Raw genomic sequence first — 19,651 nt, 5'->3', positions numbered from 1 at the left:
ACTTTATTTGTTCCTCCACTGAAGTGGAAATTTTGCTCCTGGTGTCTACATTTGTGATGTTTTCCCAGAAAGAATTTTAATGCAAACAGTATTTTGTCATTAGTTCTATTTTGTTTTTTCCATATTTTAGCTGGAACTATTAGACCTATAAGTGAGTTCCTCTTCTGTTTCCTCTAACGTTCTTTGGCCTTCTGTAGGATATGGGGTCCTCTCCACATCCTAACTGTTACCATTTCTACCCCTGCAGGATTTCTCACTCATACTTCTTAATTGTATTCAAATCTTCTGATACCTTCTGATGCCCAAGCAATCAGACACAATATCCTGAATTGTTACTGAGTTTAGGACAAGGGAAAGCCAAATAATTCATGTTTTAAATTGTAGTTTATTTTAATTATTTATAGTTATTATTTTTAGTTACTCAAATTTCTCATTTAAGATGGATGCTGAATGATTTGATCTGGTAGGAGGGTTATGCAGCTTCCAGGCCAAGATTATCTGCAGTACCACAGTAGTTGTTCTCCTCTGGTTGAATTGCTTCATAGTTTCTTTAGAAACAATACTGGTAACATGAAAATTCTGTTCATGTCAAACCACACTTTCCTCCTTTTTGTATTTCAGTGCAATTCACAGCCCCTATTCGTAAGTATCAAGTTTGTTTTTTCCACTCTGGTCCCTTTGATATCTGACCTACAAGGTCTTGGGGCCTGATCTGCCCTGCATTTTTTTAAATAATTTCAACTTTTATTTTAGATTCAGGTGGTGCATATGCAGGTTTGCTAATGGGTATATTGTGTGATGCTGAGGTTTAGGGGGTGACTAGCTTTTTTAACACTGTCTTTTTCAACTCCCCTGGCATTCCTATTACATAGTTTCCAAAGAGGCCATGCACGTAGTGTTAAGAAATCTCACAGGCTAACATTTAAAAATATAAACCAAAACAGCCCTCTTAGAAATAGTCATAATGATCCATCAGCAAGGGAAGGTACACCTTTCAAATAAACCATGTCTCTAAGGAAACTAGGGGCAAGGTGCAAGAAAATGTAAGAAGAAAAAGAGAGGCATAACAGATTTATATGGATTGAGTCTTTCCCAACCCTCTGAAGATTTTCAACCATCACTGAAAGCAGGAGGAGGCCTCCACTCCTGTAGGTCCCTTATATTGTGCAACAGGGAGCCTGCCTGAGGCTCACCATACAAGCAACTCTTGATCTTCCCATTGTTTCTATTTATGATATTCCCTAGAGCGAGTGTTGGGAAATGGGAATTTCCTTTACAGTGGTGAAGCATACTGATATCTTTTTCTTTCTCCCTCTTTCTCTCTCACAGCCGGAGCTACAGGACCTATCAGTAAGTTTGCTGTCTGATTCTCCACAGTGAGCATTTTACTTTCCTGCAGTATCTTAGGGATCGCTACCTGGTTTCCATGTTGGGATTTCAAGGGTTTGGAGTTCACATTTTCTTCAACCCTTATTTTTCTTCAACCTAGCATTTCAGTAAGTCATGATTAGCTCTGTGAATGTACACTTCACCAATAAAAACAAACTACAAAGTGGAGAATGAACCCTTGCAGATTTCCAATGGCTTCTCAGCATCACACAAGGGATTTTTAGATGAGGAGGCCCTTATATGTACTAGTTTGCCATAGCAAGAAAGTCACCATTTCTACTACTCAACTGCAGCTGAACTTGACAATAGTGATGCAGATTCCTACTAGGGAAAGTATACAAATGAAAGTATATATAAAAAGTATATATAAAATATATATATAGCTACTGATTTCTTTTCTCTTTTTTTTTTTAGAGCTCTTTCAAAAAACCATTGGTAAGTCATCTGATTCTCAATTATAATGCCTTTTGGTACTTTACTTAGAACATCAATCTATTTTTATTTCAATTATTCATGCCCAAGGACTCAAGGATCAAGTCCTTCTGCCACCTCATAATCTCACCCAGTACTCCAGATTGGACTCATCCAGGTTCTGCAATAAAAATATATTAACTATGAAGCTGAAATGCAAAGTGAAAAATATCCTGCTAGAGATGGTCCTAAGCTGTTTCCACTTCAGCATAAAATCTAGCTCTGTAGAGCCAATACTTAATAAAGACTTAGAACCCAGCACCTAAACTTCCTGCTTTGCTTTCCATGCAAATAATTTTTCTATTATTAGATTATCTTCACTTTGTAAAATAATGCAAATTTTAATTTTCCTTTCTTTTTTTTTTTTTTTTTTTTTGAGATGGAGTCTCTCTCTGTCATCCAGGCTAGAGTGCAGTGGCATAATCTCCACTCACTGCAAGCTCCCCCTCCCGGGTTCACGCCATTCTCCTGTCTCAGCCTCCCGAGTAGCTGGGACTACAGGCGCCCACCACCACGCCCGGCTAATTTTTTTGTATTTTTAGTAGAGATGGGGTTTCACTCTGTTAGCCAGGATGGTCTCCATCTCCTGACCTCGTGATCCACCCGCCTCGGCCTCCCAAAGTGTTGGGATTACAGGCGTGAGCCACCGCGCCCAGCCTTCCTTTCCTTTCTAATTGCCCTGAAAAGTTCTCTCCAGAAGAGTTAGGCTCTATTTTCAGCAACTTTTGGCAACCTAGTCACATTCTTTGAGTGATCCGTATAATGTCTTACTACTGTTTTTTTAACACTCGTGTACATTACTTTGTTGCATCTAAACAACATTCAAATGGCAATGGGTAAGGCAGTTATTATCCCCATATTTAGAGATGAGGAAACTGAGGGTCAGAAGTCATTTCTCAAAAAAATAAGAGGATGGGTTAATCAATAAAATTAAGACTGAAGTTTTACTAACTCTTCTTTCCACTATCATTTTTGGGTGTTATAACAGGTTATTAACAATGAATAAAATGAACTTCTAATATTGAGATTAAAGGGTAGTAAAGGCCTAGAGGAGATAAAGTGAGAGAATGAGTAACAGATAAAGAATTAAGATGCAGATGAGAGAGGGATAAATAGGAGAAAATTTAAAAAGGACAAAAGTAGGAAGAAAATTGGAAGTAGAAAGAGTAAGTGAATTGGCACATAAGAGAATAAAGAAGAGAAATGAGTATGCTGAGAAAGAGAATAAAAATAAAGGTACAAAAAGTCACAAATTGAAACTAGAAAGGGAGGAAGAAAATATGGAAAAACTGAAGAAACAAAATTTTGAAGTGATCACCTATCCAAGGATTTATAACTTATGTCAAGAGGGCAGGTATCCTAACAGTTCTACTTCAGAATCAAAGATATATATTTGCAGATACAGGCAAAGCAACTATTAAGTTAGCATAATATCTAAATGTGTAACTGGTTTACTGCTCACAGCCAAGGGTATCCAGATCTGGAAAGCCATCTTCCAGGTGTTTTACACAGGAAAAAAAGATTCAGAGTTAAAAGTTTGGGGATTATTGATCAAAACTTGGATATTTCTCATTCTGAGTGACACTGAAGTGAAGGATTATTAACTGCAATGCCCACTGGGTGAGGATATGGTCTTTTTAGATTCAACTAACCATGTAGACTTACAAGATTATCATAGCTCTCATCTGGCAACAGTCTACTCAGTAGGACCTAAGGCAGGAAGCACAGCTTGCCAGCAAGGGCATTATCAGCTATCCCTCTGCTGTGGGAGTAGTACTCACCATGATCTATGCAGGTGTCCACATAGCTACTTAGGACCTATTCTGTTTGGCCTTCTGTCAGTTCAGTTGGGAGCTGACCTGGCTTAGAAACTGCACAGGTCCACCAGGAACTAAAATCTCCTATAAGAACCCCATACACATTACCTGCAGGGATCCCATAAGGAATATGACCAAATACATGGGTCACTACACTCAGGGAAGCCCAAAGTTATGGCTTCTTATTACATATTTACAATTCTCCCAGTTCAGATGCAGTCTAACATCAAGGATCATTTTTATGTAAGCAGTGTTGCTAAATAACATAACAGGCTTTCGGCCGGGTGCAGTAATCCCAGCACTTAGGGAGGCTAAGACCAGCAGATCACAAGGTCAGAAGTTCGAGACCAGCCTGGCCAATATGGTGAAACCCCATCTCTACTTAAAAAAATACAAAAATTAGCTGGGTGTGGTGTCTTGTGCCTGCAGTCCCAGCTACTCAGGAGGCTGAGGCAGGAGAATCGCTTGAACCCAGGAGGCAGAGGTTGCAGTGAGCCGAGATATTGCCACTGCACTCCAGCCTGGGCGACAGTGAGACTCCGTCTAAAAAAAAAAAAAAGATACATAACAGGCTTTCGATATTTATCAGGTCACCAGGCAATCAGAGCTAGAAAATCAACTGAAGGCCAAATTCTCATTAACAACTGAAGGTTTTGGCCAGGCATGGGCTCACACCTGTAATCCCTGCACTTTGGGAGGCTAAGGCAGGAGGATCACTTGAGACCAGGAGTTCAAGACCAGCCTGGGCAACAATAGAGCAAGACCTCATCTCTACAAAATTTTTTTTAATTAGCCAGGCATAGTGGCATGCAGCTGTAGTCCTAGCTACTCAGGAGGCTGAGATGGGAGGATCACTTGAGCCCAGGAGGTCAAGGCTGTAGTGAGCTAGGATTGCACCACTGCACTCCAGCCTGGGTGACAGAGTGAGACCTTGTCTCAAAAAACAAAACAAAACAAACAAACAGACAAACAAAAAACAGGAGGTTTTGTTCACTCTTTGCTCACAGACTCCAAAACTAATCAAAGCAGCAGTCACTGCTCTATCACTCTCCAATAAGCTGGAAGCTGTGAGAACAGGAAACTAGATTCTTACCTCCTATTCTAATGTGTACCTCTGGAACATATTAGTTGATCAGAAATAAAGATTTTAGTGAAAGAACAGTCCCTTGAGAATATCTTCTACTCTTACTGACAGGAAGTGTTTCACCTTTCCCTACTATCAGTAATGTTAATACCTAATAACAAAGTTTCGCCTTTCCCTAGTATCTCTTAGGTTGGCAAGGATCCTATAAAAACCTTCACCTTGGGCTGAAATATTGCAGTAAATGCTAAATATCCTTTTTCCTTTTTTCTATAGTTAACATAGTTGGATTAAGTCTCCCTAATGATCTCATAACTGATATCACTTCCTCTCCCCTGCTCTACCTCTCAAAGCCTCACTTCTAGGATAAAATTAGTGAAAAATACACTCTCCAGTCAAATAACCATACTGATATGCCAATTTGAATTTCTTTTTAGTGCAAACTCCAGGACCTATTGGTAAGCTGCCTGTATATATCAACTTATCTCTATTGGCTTCTTACTATGTCTGTAGGAGACTGGCTCCAACTGTTTAAGTATCTGGGTTAAAGAAGCTGAAAATCATATTTCTTAGACTTTCATTTCCCCATATCCTAACTGTTAGGTTTTGGAGGGAAGGCGAGGGTTAAAGAAAGACACAGAGAGAATGGTGGCTCTGCAGCAAATGTAGGCTTTATGTCCAGCATAAGACCTACAGAAGTGGGGAACAAGCCTAATGCCAGTGCCCACCGCTGCTTACAGGCTGGGGGTACTTATAGGTATAGGCGGGAAGGGTCTGGGTAGTATGGCTTGCTGGCCAGCAGGATATTGATAAGATGTTCCCATGATGAGGGGGTTCTGGCCCTTGTTCCTGCAGAATGTAGTGTTCCTTGCACTTTCTCCCAGCTGAATATGATAGGGATGTTTCTTTAGCTGGCCCTTTGTCCACCTTGTGGTCAGGTGGTTAGGCAGAATGTTTCTCACAGCCCGAACCCCCGTGGAATGTTTCACTTTGACCAAGATCTTCGAAATAGCTGGAGGCTTACAAAATGGTGCAGTTTGGATTAACACTAATCATCTCTCTGGGCAATCAATTATATTTTAGAAAATGGAAATTCCATTACCTTAAAATTCATAATAGATAGGCATTGTTCTAATAATGATTATAGCGGCTTGTCAATAATCATTAGAATAACTTCCTAAGGCAAGGGTGTAATCGAATCTGGAAAAGAATATAAGAAATGAACAAGAACATAAAAGAAAGATAGCTGAGAGCGAAACAGAGTGATGTGAGGAAAAAAGACTGGGGGAATATGGGAAAAGGAATACAATTAAGGATCTCATCTCCAACACCTATAATGAAAAGCAAGAATGAAGTGGTTATGCTAACTAAAACAGGGTTAATAATCTCCTAAAAGAAGATCTGGTTCTTACGGAGAGGCTACAGTACAGCAGCAGTGCAATGAAAAATATTTAATCCTGAATACTGAGATTTAGTAATTCCTGAGAAAATCATTTTCACTGCTGCCTTTGGAAAACATCACTAATAGAGGTGTTTTTGGGCCAGGTGCAGTGGCTCACACCTGTAATCCCAGCACTTTGGGAGGCCAAGGATCACCTGAGGTCAGGAGTTCAAGACCAGCCTGGCCAATATGGCAAAACCCCATCTCTACTAAAAATACAAAAAATAGCCAGGCATGGTGGCAGGCACCTGTAATCCCTGCTACTCAGGAGGCTGAGGCACGAGAATCACTTGAACCCAGAAGGTGGAGGTTGCAGTGAGCCAAGATCACCCTACTGCACTCCAGCCTGGGCGACAGAGTGAGACTCTGTCTCAAAAAATGTGTGTGTGTGTGTGTGTGTGTGTGTGTGTGTGTATTTAATTTGTTTGTTTCTATTTTTTAGTACAATATCCTGGACCCAATGGTAAGTACCTTATCTATCCTTCTCCCTCCAGGTTCCTTGATCTTCTACAGTGTCTAGAGGGCCTGCTGCCTGTCTCAAATGCCCTAGATGTGTCTTACTGCCATAAGAGCAGTTATTTTACACATGTTTTTATGCTTCCTAGTTTCAACCTACTGAGAATTCTCCAGGGCTATTTTTTTTAAAAGAAAAAGAGTAAGAAAATTTCCCCAGAAATAGTCATAATGTCTTCTATAACAATATACAAGAATTTTCTAAAGTAGCAGAGAGAGAATAATAAGGGCAGCTTTCCAGTTCCGAAGTGCTTTGTAGTTTCTAAAGGGCCTACTCAAAGATAATGGAGGAGACAATGAGGGGGAAATGAGAAAAGAAAATCAAATTTTAAGAATAAATACAAAAGGGAGAAAAGACAATAAAATTTAACAGGAAATACTATTTAGAGTCTAGTCTAACCTGAGTTCTCCAGTCTTCTCTCCAAAGGCCTTTCTCTTTCCTCATGTGCTATCCTGCTCACTATCTCCAAACCTCCCCCCCACACATGCGCACGTGCACACACACGTATGACAGAGAGGAAAAGAAAGATAGGACAGAGCACCTCATGGAACAGGATATGACAGTAATTGGGCTGTAATTACAGGAACTGGCAGAAGCATCACATATGGAAGAGAATAAAGTGAAAGTTCATATTGTGACGAGCTAGGGAGAAACCGGTGTTAAAATCTAGGGCATCAAACCAACCCCAGGACTTGGGAAATTCTGAATCTAGAAATTAAGGGATAGCATTAGAAAGTTTAAGTCAAGCAGGAAGAATTATCAGAGGGCAAGTCACATATATTCAAACAAACATTCCTTCATCTAGCTGAGCTCCTACCGTGTATCAGATACTAAGCTGAGCACTGAGGATAAAGTCATGAATAAGGGAGAGAAAGATGTGGTTGGTCACTGGTGCCATGGAGTTTACAGTCCTATAAGATAACTTGGGAAAACAAACCCAAAATGTGTAGAGGGCAGGCAGCATCCCACACAATCACACTGTGACCATTAAAACTGGATATTTACTGCCCTGAATTCTGGTTCTAACTATCCTTTTTGTGAATGAATAAGAGCCATTTGTTATTGACTATTCCCCTGAATCAAGACTGCTTTTCTCAGTACTCACAGTTATTGCCAAGACTTATAGCCTTGGAAGTTCTCATAATTATTACAGGGAGGATAAACATAAGCCAGCTCACCTCAGAGGATCTCACTGGGGCTGAAGGAAGGGTCACATCTGGTCCACAGTTCCCTAATAGCCACCATGTGCCAGAGAATCTACATGGATACATGAATTCCCTTTCCCTTTTCTCCCCTGCTTGACTCCCTCTCCCTTATGTGTAAACAATTTAAAAATATGATAGTGTATAAATGAAAAATATATTGCTATTTTATTCCTTCCTAACTTTCCCCTAAGTTATAAGCGATTTGGAGAAAGTGCAAAATGAACTGATTAAAATTTAAATGACTTTAACAAAAATTAGTGGCTCCCAACAGCCCTAGTAAAGAAGAGTAGGAAGAAAACTTTTCAAGTCAATAAAAATTATTGGGTAGAATATTCACTATTTGGGTAATGGGTACACTAAAAGCCCAGACTTCACCACTATGCCATATACAACGTAAGAAATCTGTACTTGTACCTCTTAAATATAATTAATTAAATAAAAGGTTAGTGAAAAAGAGTGACTAAAGAAAATGAGGCCGGGCCCAGGCACGGTGGCTCATGCCTGTAATCCCAGCACTTTGGGAGCCCGAGGCAGGTGGATCACGAGGTCAGGAGTTCGAGACCAGCCTGACCAAAATGGTGAAACCCCGTCTCTACTAAAAATACAAAAATTTGGCCAGGCAAGGTGGCTCACGCCTGTAATCCTAGCACTTTGGGAGGCCAAGGTGGGTGGATCACTTGAGGTCAGAAGTTCAAGACCAGCCTGGCCAACATGGTGAAACTTCGTCTCTATTAAAAATACAAAAAATTGGCCGGGCATGGTAGTGCATGCCTGTAGTCCCAGCTACTTGGGAGGCTGAGGCAGGAGAATCACTTGAACTTGGGAGGTGGAGATTGCAGTGAGCCGAGATCGCACCACTGCACTCCAGCCTGGGTGACAGAGTGAGACACTGTCTAAAAAAAAAAAAAATACAAAAGTTAGCCAGGTGTGGTGGCACACGCCTGTAATCTCAGCTACTCAGGAGGCTGAGGCAGGAGAATCACTTGAACCCGGGAGGTGGAGGTTGCAGTGAGCCGAGATCGTGTCACTGCCCTCCAGCCTGGGTGACAGAGCGAGACTCTGTCTCAAAAAAAAAAGGAGGCCGGGCACAGTGGCTCACACCTATAATCCCAGCACTTTGGGAGGCCCCATGGGCCAGATCACTTAAGGTCAGTAGTTCAAGACCAGCCTGGGCAACATGATGAAACTGCGCCTCTATTAAAAATACAAAAATTAGGCCCAGCACACTGGTGGCTCACGCCTGTAATCCAGCACTTTGGGAGGCCAAGGCAGGCAGATCACGAAGTCAGGAGATCGAGACCATCCTGGCTAACACGGTGAAACCCCGTCTCTACTAAAAATACAAAAAAAAAAAAAAAAAAAAATTAGTCGGGCGTGGTGGCGGGTGCCTGTAGTTCCAGCTACTCGGGAGGCTGAGGCAGGAGAATGGCATGAACCCAGGAGGCAGAGCTTGCAGTGAGCCGAGATCACGCCACCGCACTCCAGCCTGGGTGACAGAGTGAGACTCCGTCTCAAAAAAAAAAAAAAAACCTACAAAAATGAGCCAGACTTGGTGGCAGGCACCTGTAATCGCTTGAACCTGGGAGACGGAGGTTGCAGTGAGCTGAGGTCATGCCACTGCACTCCAGCCTGGGCAACAGAGCAAGACTCTGTCTCAAAAAGAAAAAAAAAAAAGAAAGAAAGAAAATAAAAGAAAAAGAAAATGAGACTGACAAAAGTACATATAAGTACAAGTTTAAGACATTATGAACCTCTAGAAGTGTTTCAAGCATTTACTGTCCCTAAATGAAATGAGAAGGAAGAACAAAGCCTCATTTTATCACTTTATAACCACTCTCCTGCCTCAGACCGGCAGAAACAGGTCTGAGGCTACAAAGCACAAAGTAAGGCACATAAGGCTGGACATGCACTGAGCTGTCAGATTTTAGAGCCCCCCATATCCTCTCTTCAGTTACCCTCTTTAAGCCTATCAAGGAAGAACTGAATTCACTTGGTTCTACACATGTTGATTTCTCCATTTTGTGTTCCTTCCGTTTTTTACCACCAGATGAAACTTCAGAAATGACTGGTTAAGTTCCATGTCTATTGTATGACAGCTGCCTTTGGCTTCCTATAGGGCCTGGCATACTTTTTCCTCTCTGCTCATTTCTGTCTTGTGTGTGTAGAAACTCATATTTCTTCATTTCTTTTGCTTATTCCACTATTTAGCTGCTGCTCCACTCCTATAAGGAATGAATAAAGGAGAATACCAAACCCAAAATAGAGAGATAAACTTCGGAAACTACCCGAAGTTTATAGTGACTTGTCAACAAGGGAAGGGAAGAATATTTGTATGAATAAATGAAAGCTTTCACAGGATGGCAGAAATAGGGAGAAGAAAGGTAAAGGCAGCACAGTTTAAAGAAATTACCAATCCCCTGCAGGATTTCCAGCAGTAACCACTCATTGCAAAAAGGGAAGAGATCAATCATCTCCCTTTCCTGCAGCCTCCTATACTAAGCAGAAGGCAGAATCCCCACAAGGCATGATGGCAGGTATATTCCCCAGCACAGCGCTCTATGCCCCTGCCCTAAGAAGGATGTTTCTTCCATTGCCATTTCTGATATTTCCTTTCAGGAAAGTAGTATGAAAACTAGCTCCTCTTTCAGCAGCCTGTACACATTGATTTATCTTTGTTTTTCAGCTACGGGATCCTCTTGTAAGTTTGACCATTTCCCTTCATGACTGAAACTCAATTGTCTCCAGCAGTGTCTAACATATCTTAAGCCAAAATGTATGCATCCACATTGTGATATGATAATGTCCCAATTTCCTTGGTCCCTTATTTTTCCATTACTCAGAACACAAATATATTTTTTTTTTCAGCGTCACGATCAGACTATTACAATTAGCAATAAACAGCATGGGTGCAAAAAAAAAACTACATTAAAACCCTTTGTTGGAATGCTTTACACTTTCCACAGAACAGAAACTAAAATAACCTGTTATACAATTAGTCACAAATACAGTCCTCAAGCTTTTTGCCCATACACATGAGTATTTGCCTAAAACATGTCTTCTTTGTACCAGGTAGGCCCTGCCACGACTGTGCTTGGCTGAGTTCACAAATCTGTTGTAACCTGTAGCTTCCCTGTCACTTCTCTGGCTCTCCTCTCCTGCTAAGCTTTGTTTCCTAATTAAAATCTTCTGCCACTGCCATAGCTACTGCTGCTACTGGAACCGCAATAGCCACTTTGGTTTCATGGTTTGGCAAAGTATTGGCCTCCACCACCATAGAGGCCAGAGCTTCTGCCTCCAAAGTTTCCTCCCTTCATGGGTCCAAAATTTGAAGACCGATTGTTGTAACTGCCAAAATCATTGTAGCTTCCACCACCTCCAAAATTGTTCCCATCATTACCAAATCCGTTATAGCCATCCCCACTGCCACCATATCCACCACCACCACAGCTGCCACCAAAGCCACCACGACCACTGAAGTTTCCTCCATGATCAAAGTTGTCATTCCCACTGAAACCATCTCCATGACCACCACCAAAGTTTCCAGAACCACTTCGACCTCTTTGGCTGGATGGAGCACTAGCCATCTCTTGCTTTGACAGGCTTTCCTAACTTCACAGTTGTGGCCATTCACAGTGTGGTATTTCTGAATGACAGTCTTATCCACGGAGTCATGGTCATCAAAGGTTACAAAGGCAAAGCCCCTTTTCTTGCCACTGCCTCAGTCAGTCATGTTTTCAATCACTTCAATTTTTCCATACTACTCAAAATAATTTCTTAGGTGATTTCTTCAGTGTCTTATTTAATGCCACCAGCATATATCTTTTTCACAGTTAAGTGGGCACCTGGTATTTGAGAATCTTCTCTTGTGACAGCTCTCTTTGGTTCCACAACTCTTCCATCCACCTTGTGTGGCCTTGCATTCACGGCTGCATCCACCTCCTCCACAGTGGCATATGTGACAAACCCAAAGTCCCTGGAGTGCTTGGGTTTGGATCTCTCATGACCACACTGTCCGGAAGTGTCCCTCATGACACTCATGCTCCTGTCATGGCTCCTCAAGCTCTCATCAGTTGTTTCAAAGCTCAACCCTCTAATGAAGAGCTTCCTCAGCTGTTCTGGCTCTTTAGGAGACTCTGACTTAGACAAGATGGCTAGGAGAAGAGAGACTTTAACGATGCTTCTTCCGTGGCATCCATGGGCAGAAAGGCATAAATACATTATTAATAAGTTTCTAGAACATTCACTGACTCGCATAAAAAATAAAGACCATAGAAAAAAGTTTTTACATGACTCTAAAGAATGTTAGGAACTTTCCATGCAGAAGAAAAAAAAATGAGAGAAAAATGATATAGATCCGTTTCTGCTTTCTAGATAAGTCATGTATACAGGCAATTAGTCAGTTATTTATTTGTTTCTCTGTGGTGCACTTATCAAAGTCCACTGATGTCTATTGGAACTTGAGTTGCAACATGGAACTTGAAGTTCTATTTTCTCAGCCTTTTGTTTTTCCATTATCCAGAATTCAACCAGCTGATAATTAGTTTTCTGGAAATTTCTAGTGCCTTTGATTAAAAACAAAAAAACTGTTCAAGCAAGTATATCACTAGTAAATTTACCAATAGAAAAAAAATGAGTAGGAAAAGAAACAAGAAGGAGGTAACAAAAAGTATCTTTGCTTGTTTTTCAGTCACATCGCATCCTCACACAATCAGTAAGTCTATGTGTTCATTGAATTCTCTCCTTTAGGACTCAGTTGGTCTCTAGTGGAGTTCAAGAGTCTTTATATGCCCATATTGGGATACAAACGGCTTGAGATACATCTTGGCCTCTTGCTGTCTCATTATCAAAACCTCTCTGGATTATTAATGATGTACAGGAAAGTTTTAAGACTACCAATTTACAATCCCCTGCAGGATTTCAAGCAGTTACCAGTCACTGCAAAAAGGGAAGAGATAAGTCAGAGCAGAGAAAAAAATTTTACAAAATTTCAAAGCCCATCAACAAGAGACTATCTTAAAAAGGGAAAAAATGGTAGGAGAGAAAGGAGTAGATAAGAAGTTTCTATAACCCTTTTTCAGTTGAACCTCCTGCCATATCTGGTCTCTTTTTTCCACATCTAAATTCCAAAACATCTAAGAAAAATTTGTATCACCTTTTAGAGACTTTAGAGGATTTAAGCCTAAACTTTAAATAACAACTTTAAGTTGTTATTTCCTCCATGTTTTGCTTTCACGTGACACCTCATTCTCTCACCTTTTAAATAACTCTATGGAAAAAATCAAACTTACTATTTTACTAAAAAATAAAGGGCAGGGGAGAAAGTTTATCAGCAGGTCAAAATGATATATTACAAGGGACTTAACAAATTGAAAGACAATTTGAGCAAAGGGGAAAGAAAAAGGAGATAACTGTCTCTGGTCTAGTTACAAGCTGGATTCATTTCACTTGCCATCAGTAAGTCCATGTTTTCACCACTGTAGGATTCTAGAATCTCTCCTTTCCCTGGTACAGCTAAGATTTCCAGGCTTGGGGTGCATACTGCCTTAACCATTTACTTTCCCATCATCAAAATTCCATGAAGTTATTAATGATTTTTTGAAAGTTCACATTCTGCTGATTCATATTAAAAGTAAATGAATACCAAAGGGAAAGTTTTCCCCATTGTTAAAATGACCTACCAAGAAGAAACTCTCTACATAGAAAGCAAAATATCATGGGAGAAAAAACCGTTGCTAAGATACCTCTCTGTTTTTCAGCTGGTCCACCTTCAGCACCCCGAGGTAAGTTCAATTTCTTTTTCTACTGTTTTCTGTTGTTGTTCTTGTTGCTCCCTGCAAGGCTTAGAGACCTGTCTCTACCCTGCTCATTTCTAACTCTGTGTGCAGCTACCTGACTCAAAGCTTCCAGTTTCCTCTGCCTTCTGCTCATCCAGCTTCTCCCTGAGAAAGAAGTTATATTTACATAATTTCAAACATATATTTACTTTGTATCTCCTCTAGAACTATTTAAGTGCTTTAATTACATTATCTCATTTAATCCTTAGAATAATTCCACTAACCCCTTTGTAAGATATAAGAAACTGAGCCAAATACAATGAGAACACATGGACACAGGAAGGAGAGCATCACACTCTGGGGACTGTTGTGGGGTGGGGGGAGGGGGGAGGGATAGCATTAGGAGATATACCTAATGCTAAATGGCGAGTTGATGGGTGCAGCACACCAGCATGGCACATGTATACATATGTAACTAACCTGCACATTGTGCACATGTACCCTAAAACTTAAAGTATAATAAAAAAAAAAAAGAATATATAGTCAGCCGGGCACAGTGGCTCACGCCTGTAATCCCAACACTTTGGGAGGCCGAGGCGGGTGGATCACGAGGTCAGGAGATCGAGACCATCCTGGCTAAAAAATGGTGAAACTCCGTCTCTACTAAAAATACAAAAAATTAGCCGGGCATGGTGGCGGGCACCTGTAGTCCCAGCTACTTGGGAGGCTGAGGCAGGAGAATGGCATGAACCTGGGAGGCGGAGCTTGCAGTGAGCCAAGATCTCGCCACTGCACTCCAGCCTGGGTGACAGAGCAAGACTCCGTCTCAAAAAAAAAAAAAAAAGAATATATAGTCATAGAATCATAATTTGGACCCAGAAAGGTGTCCAAGATTCTCCCCTACACAAATATACCTCCCTGGGGGGAACTTTGTTTCTTTCAAAGAAATCTTCACTGATATCTAATTTGGTTTTTAGGTCCACCCGTGGCACCCATATGTAAGTATAACATCTCTTTTTCCTTGGTTCTCTACGGTCCCCTTCATTTCACTTCTGTCAAAGTGATTTGAGTTTCCCATTCTTCTCTTGCTTCCTTATTAACCTGCTTGCCCTATAATTTTTTAAAAATACTAATTAAAAGAGGGACTAAGCTAGCATTCATCAACAATAAACTGAACAATACTATGAAATAACAAGTAGGAGGAATTTTCCGGAGGGTGGAGAGAGAAAAAGAGAGAGAGATGAAATCCAAAATGATGTCTAAATGGAGAGAGACCTTCAGTGTTCTTTCAAACATTATAGTGCAAGGATCCAGTGGTCTTTTCCCAACACTATGCCCAAAGCTGTTCAGGTCCAATAAGTGGAGAGGGCCTTTAAGGAAACTCTACCTTTGACTTCATCATTACATCATCACTGCTAAATCTTACATCTAGTTTTGCATTATAAAACTAATCTAAAACCAAATAATCTATAGGGTGGTTTGGAATACCTCCTTCATTGCCCACCCAAGTCCTCCCCTCACAGACTCCAGCAAAATATATTAGATAATACTATGTGTCTTCTATTTGAGAAAAATTAAATGGATTTCTGTTTGCTTATTTTTCAGTAATTTCGCAGAGAACTGCAAGTAAGTGCTTTACTTCTCAGCTGGTCATATGTGGAGATTTTTCTTATCTTAGATGTTTCTATTTCTAAGTGCCTCATATTTCTCATATTCATTTGCTTCTACATTACCCAAAGTCTTCAAGATTAGGACTGCAAGTCAACCTTTTTGATTCATAACTGTAGTATTTCCCATTATTTTAGTTCTAAACTCAACTTCCAAGGTAACACATACCAACAGTGACTCAATATTTAAACCAGGTCAAGCACTGACAATGATGATATTTAATAGAGAATTCGTGAAACCGCCTTTCACACTATGTCCTACTTTTCCAAAATGCAAATTTGGTTCTCATATCTCAGTTACAAATGATTTAAGCAAACCCAACATCGCTGGGATTCCTCAGCCTGAAATTAAATCACACTAATATTAAAACCCAAATTTCCTGTCAAGGTTAAAAACGCAGATGCCAAAAGAGCCCAGGCAGGTCAGTAAATGAGTGAGATGAGGTGAGTCTCCTGGGAACTGTGTAAAACTGGGAGGACACATATAGTCTGAAGAGGGTAGCTGCTGCCCTGCTCCAGCCAACCTCTTCATGCAAGAATTCAGATCCAGAGTTGCCAAAGCATCTCACTTAATCCAGAGAGTAGGTAAAATTTTCTAAGTTTTAAACATGACAGACATCTGGGTTACTCTAACAGATTGCAAACATACTTATATACTCCCCTCTAGTTCCATCTAAACACACTCTGGATTCAGTTTTCATAATAACATTTTACACATTTCAATAATGTTAGGACAAAGGCATTGGTATTTGAGAGAGGAGAATCGGAGCTATTAACACAGAATTAGCCAGTGTCTCTCCAAGGTCCTCATCCACACATTTTTCTGAAGCCTGAGCAAAGAGGCTGATTGGCTAAGTATTCTCACTGCACAGATGAAAATACAGAGACAATGGTTCCGACCCAGGGATGAGGCTGCAAAATCCATATGCCCATGTTTGGGCATAGGCCCTATAATTGGGTACAGGGACCAATGCCCACCTGAGGTCAGGAGAAGGGATTACTGGTCTCACAGCTAGAAATTACAAGCCAAAATCCAAATTGAATGCATAGTGTCCTTTTCAGAGAAGTCATCAGAGAGTATGGGCAGGAAAAAGATGTAAAAATCCAAGACCCAGTAGATATATAGGGTCTTGGATCCATATATCATCTTAGTCGAGGGGATAAAAAAAAGCATGCCAAAGTAACTAGGGATTATATCACCTGCTTTTTGGATAGCTAAGTGTTGGCTGGCCAATCCCATTACTGGGTATAGACTCAAAGGAATATAAACCATTCTATCATAAAGACACATGCACAGTTATGTTAAACACAGAACTATTCACAATAGCAAATACATGGAATCAACCTAAATGCCCATCAATGGTAGACTGAATAAAGAAAATGTGATACATATACACCACGGAATACTATGCAGCCAAAAAAAGAATGAGATCATGTCCTTTGCTGGAACATGGATGGAGCTACAGGCCATTGCCCTTAGCAAACTAATGCAGGAATAGAAAATCAGATACCTCATGTTCTTATTTATAAATGGGAGCTAAATGATGAGAACACATGGACACACAGAGGGGAAAAATAGACACTGGGGCCTGTCAGAGGGTGGAGCGTGGGAGCAGGAGAGGATCAGGAAAAATAACTAGATTTAATATCTGGGTAGCAAAATAATCTGTACATCAAACCCCCATGACACAAGTTTACCTATATAACAAACTTGCACATGTGCCCCTGAATTTAAAATAAAATAAAAGTGTTACCTGGCAATATCTATAAATGAAAAATATACAGCCAAGCTTAAGCATAAAAAAGGTGGGTAAGATTTCCAAGGAGCAGAAATTGAATATAGGAACACATTGTAAGAAGAAGCTAAAGTTAAGCTCTTGGTGGGAACGGTGAGGGGATGAAAAAATAGAGGTGGCAGCTCTGCCTCAGGAGCAAGAGCAAAGGTAGGGTTTCAACATCTGCTCCCAAATGACAGCAAAAGCCTCAAGATCCAACATGCGGAAAACTGAAATCAGGCCCATCTGAGTAAAGCCAGTAGCGAAAATATACTGCCTCCCCATGCAGAGAAGCCAAAATATCTTCACCCATCTGCCCCAGGCATGAAAACAGAGCCACCCACACAGGTCCAGAGTTAGATCTGTCCAGGGTGCAGAGCCCTGCTGGAGGTGTGCTACCCATGCAATGTGCATAATATTCCAAGTCAAAACAGCTGAGATCTGGTTCAGGGACAGTGTACCCAGGAAGTTAGGACAATAGCCACCAAGAAGGGATCCACAACCCAGGGTATTTGTATCATAGAATATCCACGAAAGATAGCCCCCAAGGAATAAGAAACTACTAAAAGTTATGAAATCTATGAGGAAATCCAGCACCATGTGAGTGATACCTCACAAGCCCCAACAAATTGGAGAATTCCAACCCAGAGAAATATAACTAGAGCAATCTGAAGAAGACTAAAATAAGAAACCTAACAGCATTAAACAAGTAAAACACTAAAAGAAAAAATCTTCAAAGATATTAATGCATTTTTTAAAATATATGTATTCAACAAATATATATTGGCCTATTGTAGGCCAGGCATTATCCTAAGCACTGGAAATATAGCCATGAGCACGATAAAGTCCTTGCACTTAAGGAGTTTATATGTTGAGATAAAACAGGCAAATAACAGCAAGTAAACATATAGTCAATGTCAGGCAGATAAATTCATGTAGAAAAATAAGAAGAGTAACAGACTAAAGAAAGATGGTATAGAAGGGGGAGTGTGCTTCAGGCAAAACGAACAAGTACAACATGCACAGGCCTGCTATGGGGATGCAAAACAGCCAGCAAGGCTAGAAAGAAGGAGGCAGAGCAGGAGGTAGGGCCAGAATGACAAGAGCCAGATTATGTCGGGCCCTGCAGTCCTTAATAAAAACTGCAGATTTCATTCTAGGTGTCATGAGAGGCAACTGAAGGGCTTGAACAGGGAAATGATAGGGTCTACTTTATAATTTTAAAAGATCACTCTACTATTGTGGAGGATTAACTGGGGTGAGAGTGAGGGCTCAAGAGAGCAAGCAGGAAGACCAGTTAAGAGGCTGAAACTAAAGGTGAGTGTGGCAAGGAGAGAGTGATCAGAGTGGAAGTGGGAAGAAGGTCTTCAGATTTCATTTATTTTGGGGGCAAAGCCAAAAGGGACTGCTGTTCAATTGAATGTGATTTTAACAGAAAAAGAAGACACCAAGGGTTACTCCTGGATTTGGGGTCTAAGAAACTTGACAAATGAGACTATTTATTGATTTAGGTAGCGGAGAAGAGCAGATTTATAGGATGCTATTGTGAGTTCAGTTTTGCATATGTTAGCTTCTAGATGCCTGGGACATTTAGGACTAATTAATTAAATAGTCTGACCTTAGCAGACTTCAAGTATGTTTTCTGGAAAATATCTCCTCTCTGTCCCTTAATGATGCATTAGAACCCATAATTTTATCTTTTTTATCTTTGTTATTTACAAGATGATATTCACATATGACACCATTCACTCATTTAAAGTGTGGAATTTAATGCTTTTTAGTATATTCACTGGGTTGTGCAACCATCGCCAGAATCAATTTTAGAACATACTCATCACCCCCCAGAAAAACTCTGTTTAGCAATCCCTTCCCACTATCCCCCAACCCAAAACCCTCTCCACACCATAGCCCCAGGCAACCACTAATCTTCTTTCTGTCTCTATAGATTCAGCTGTTGTGAACATTTCATATAAATGGAATCAAACAATAAGAGGTCTTTTGTGACTGGCTTCTTCCATTTAGCATAAGGTTTACCAGGTTCATCCACATGGTAACATGCAGCAGTACTTTTCCTTTTATGGCCAAATAATATTTCATTATATCTTTGGTTGGCTTTTTTTAGCTTTCCTTTATTTACTTGTAGGAAATATTATGATAAATAGTATCAACTTGCTTTATTTTTATTTAAGTTTTAAGTTCAGGGGTACATGTGCAGTTTGTTATATAGGTAAACTTGTGTCATGCGGGTTTGTTGTACAGATTATTTCATCACCCAGGTATTAAGCCTAGAACCCATTAGTTATTTTTCCTGACCGTCTCCCTCCTCTCACCCTTCACCCTTCAATAAGCCCCAGTGCATGTTTTTTCCTTCTGTGTCCATGTGTTCTCGTCATTTAGCTCCCATTTGTAAGTGAGAACATGTGGTATTTGGTTTTCTCTTCCTGCATTAGTTCGCTAAGAATAACGCCCTCCAGCTCCATCCATGTTTCTGCAAAGGACGTGACCTTGTTCTTTTTT

At 40.5% G+C, this 19,651-nt stretch overlaps 1 protein-coding gene, 1 long non-coding RNA gene and 1 pseudogene across 13 annotated transcripts in view; 1 reads left to right on the top strand and 2 right to left on the bottom strand.

Moving 5' to 3' along the window:
* The window catches only part of LOC129059915 (uncharacterized), a 185,799-nt gene that overhangs the window by 101,495 nt on the left and 64,653 nt on the right, over positions 1-19,651 (bottom strand). The window lies entirely within an intron of this gene.
* TSBP1 (testis expressed basic protein 1) overlaps positions 1-19,651 on the top strand; it is an 89,843-nt gene that overhangs the window by 41,240 nt on the left and 28,952 nt on the right. For 3 of the 4 annotated variants that reach the window (XM_063725206.1, XM_063725205.1, XM_054557360.2), the window contains 8 exons: positions 622-642; positions 1,330-1,350; positions 1,804-1,824; positions 5,196-5,216; positions 6,642-6,662; positions 13,675-13,698; positions 14,670-14,690; positions 15,298-15,318. In XM_063725206.1, coding sequence (XP_063581276.1) covers positions 622-642; positions 1,330-1,350; positions 1,804-1,824; positions 5,196-5,216; positions 6,642-6,662; positions 13,675-13,698; positions 14,670-14,690; positions 15,298-15,318 — 171 coding nt within the window. Of the gene's footprint in view, positions 1-621; positions 643-1,329; positions 1,351-1,803; positions 1,825-5,195; positions 5,217-6,641; positions 6,663-10,601; positions 10,617-12,605; positions 12,630-13,674; positions 13,699-14,669; positions 14,691-15,297; positions 15,319-19,651 lie in introns of all 4 variants that reach the window. The other variant, XM_063725204.1, reaches the window with a different exon arrangement.
* LOC129059914 (heterogeneous nuclear ribonucleoprotein A1-like) lies at positions 9,654-11,934 on the bottom strand (annotated as a pseudogene).

This window comes from Pongo abelii, chromosome 5, assembly GCF_028885655.2.
Source record: "Pongo abelii isolate AG06213 chromosome 5, NHGRI_mPonAbe1-v2.0_pri, whole genome shotgun sequence".
Lineage (NCBI taxonomy): Eukaryota > Metazoa > Chordata > Mammalia > Primates > Hominidae > Pongo > Pongo abelii.
This window is presented reverse-complemented; position numbering and strand designations above follow the sequence as displayed.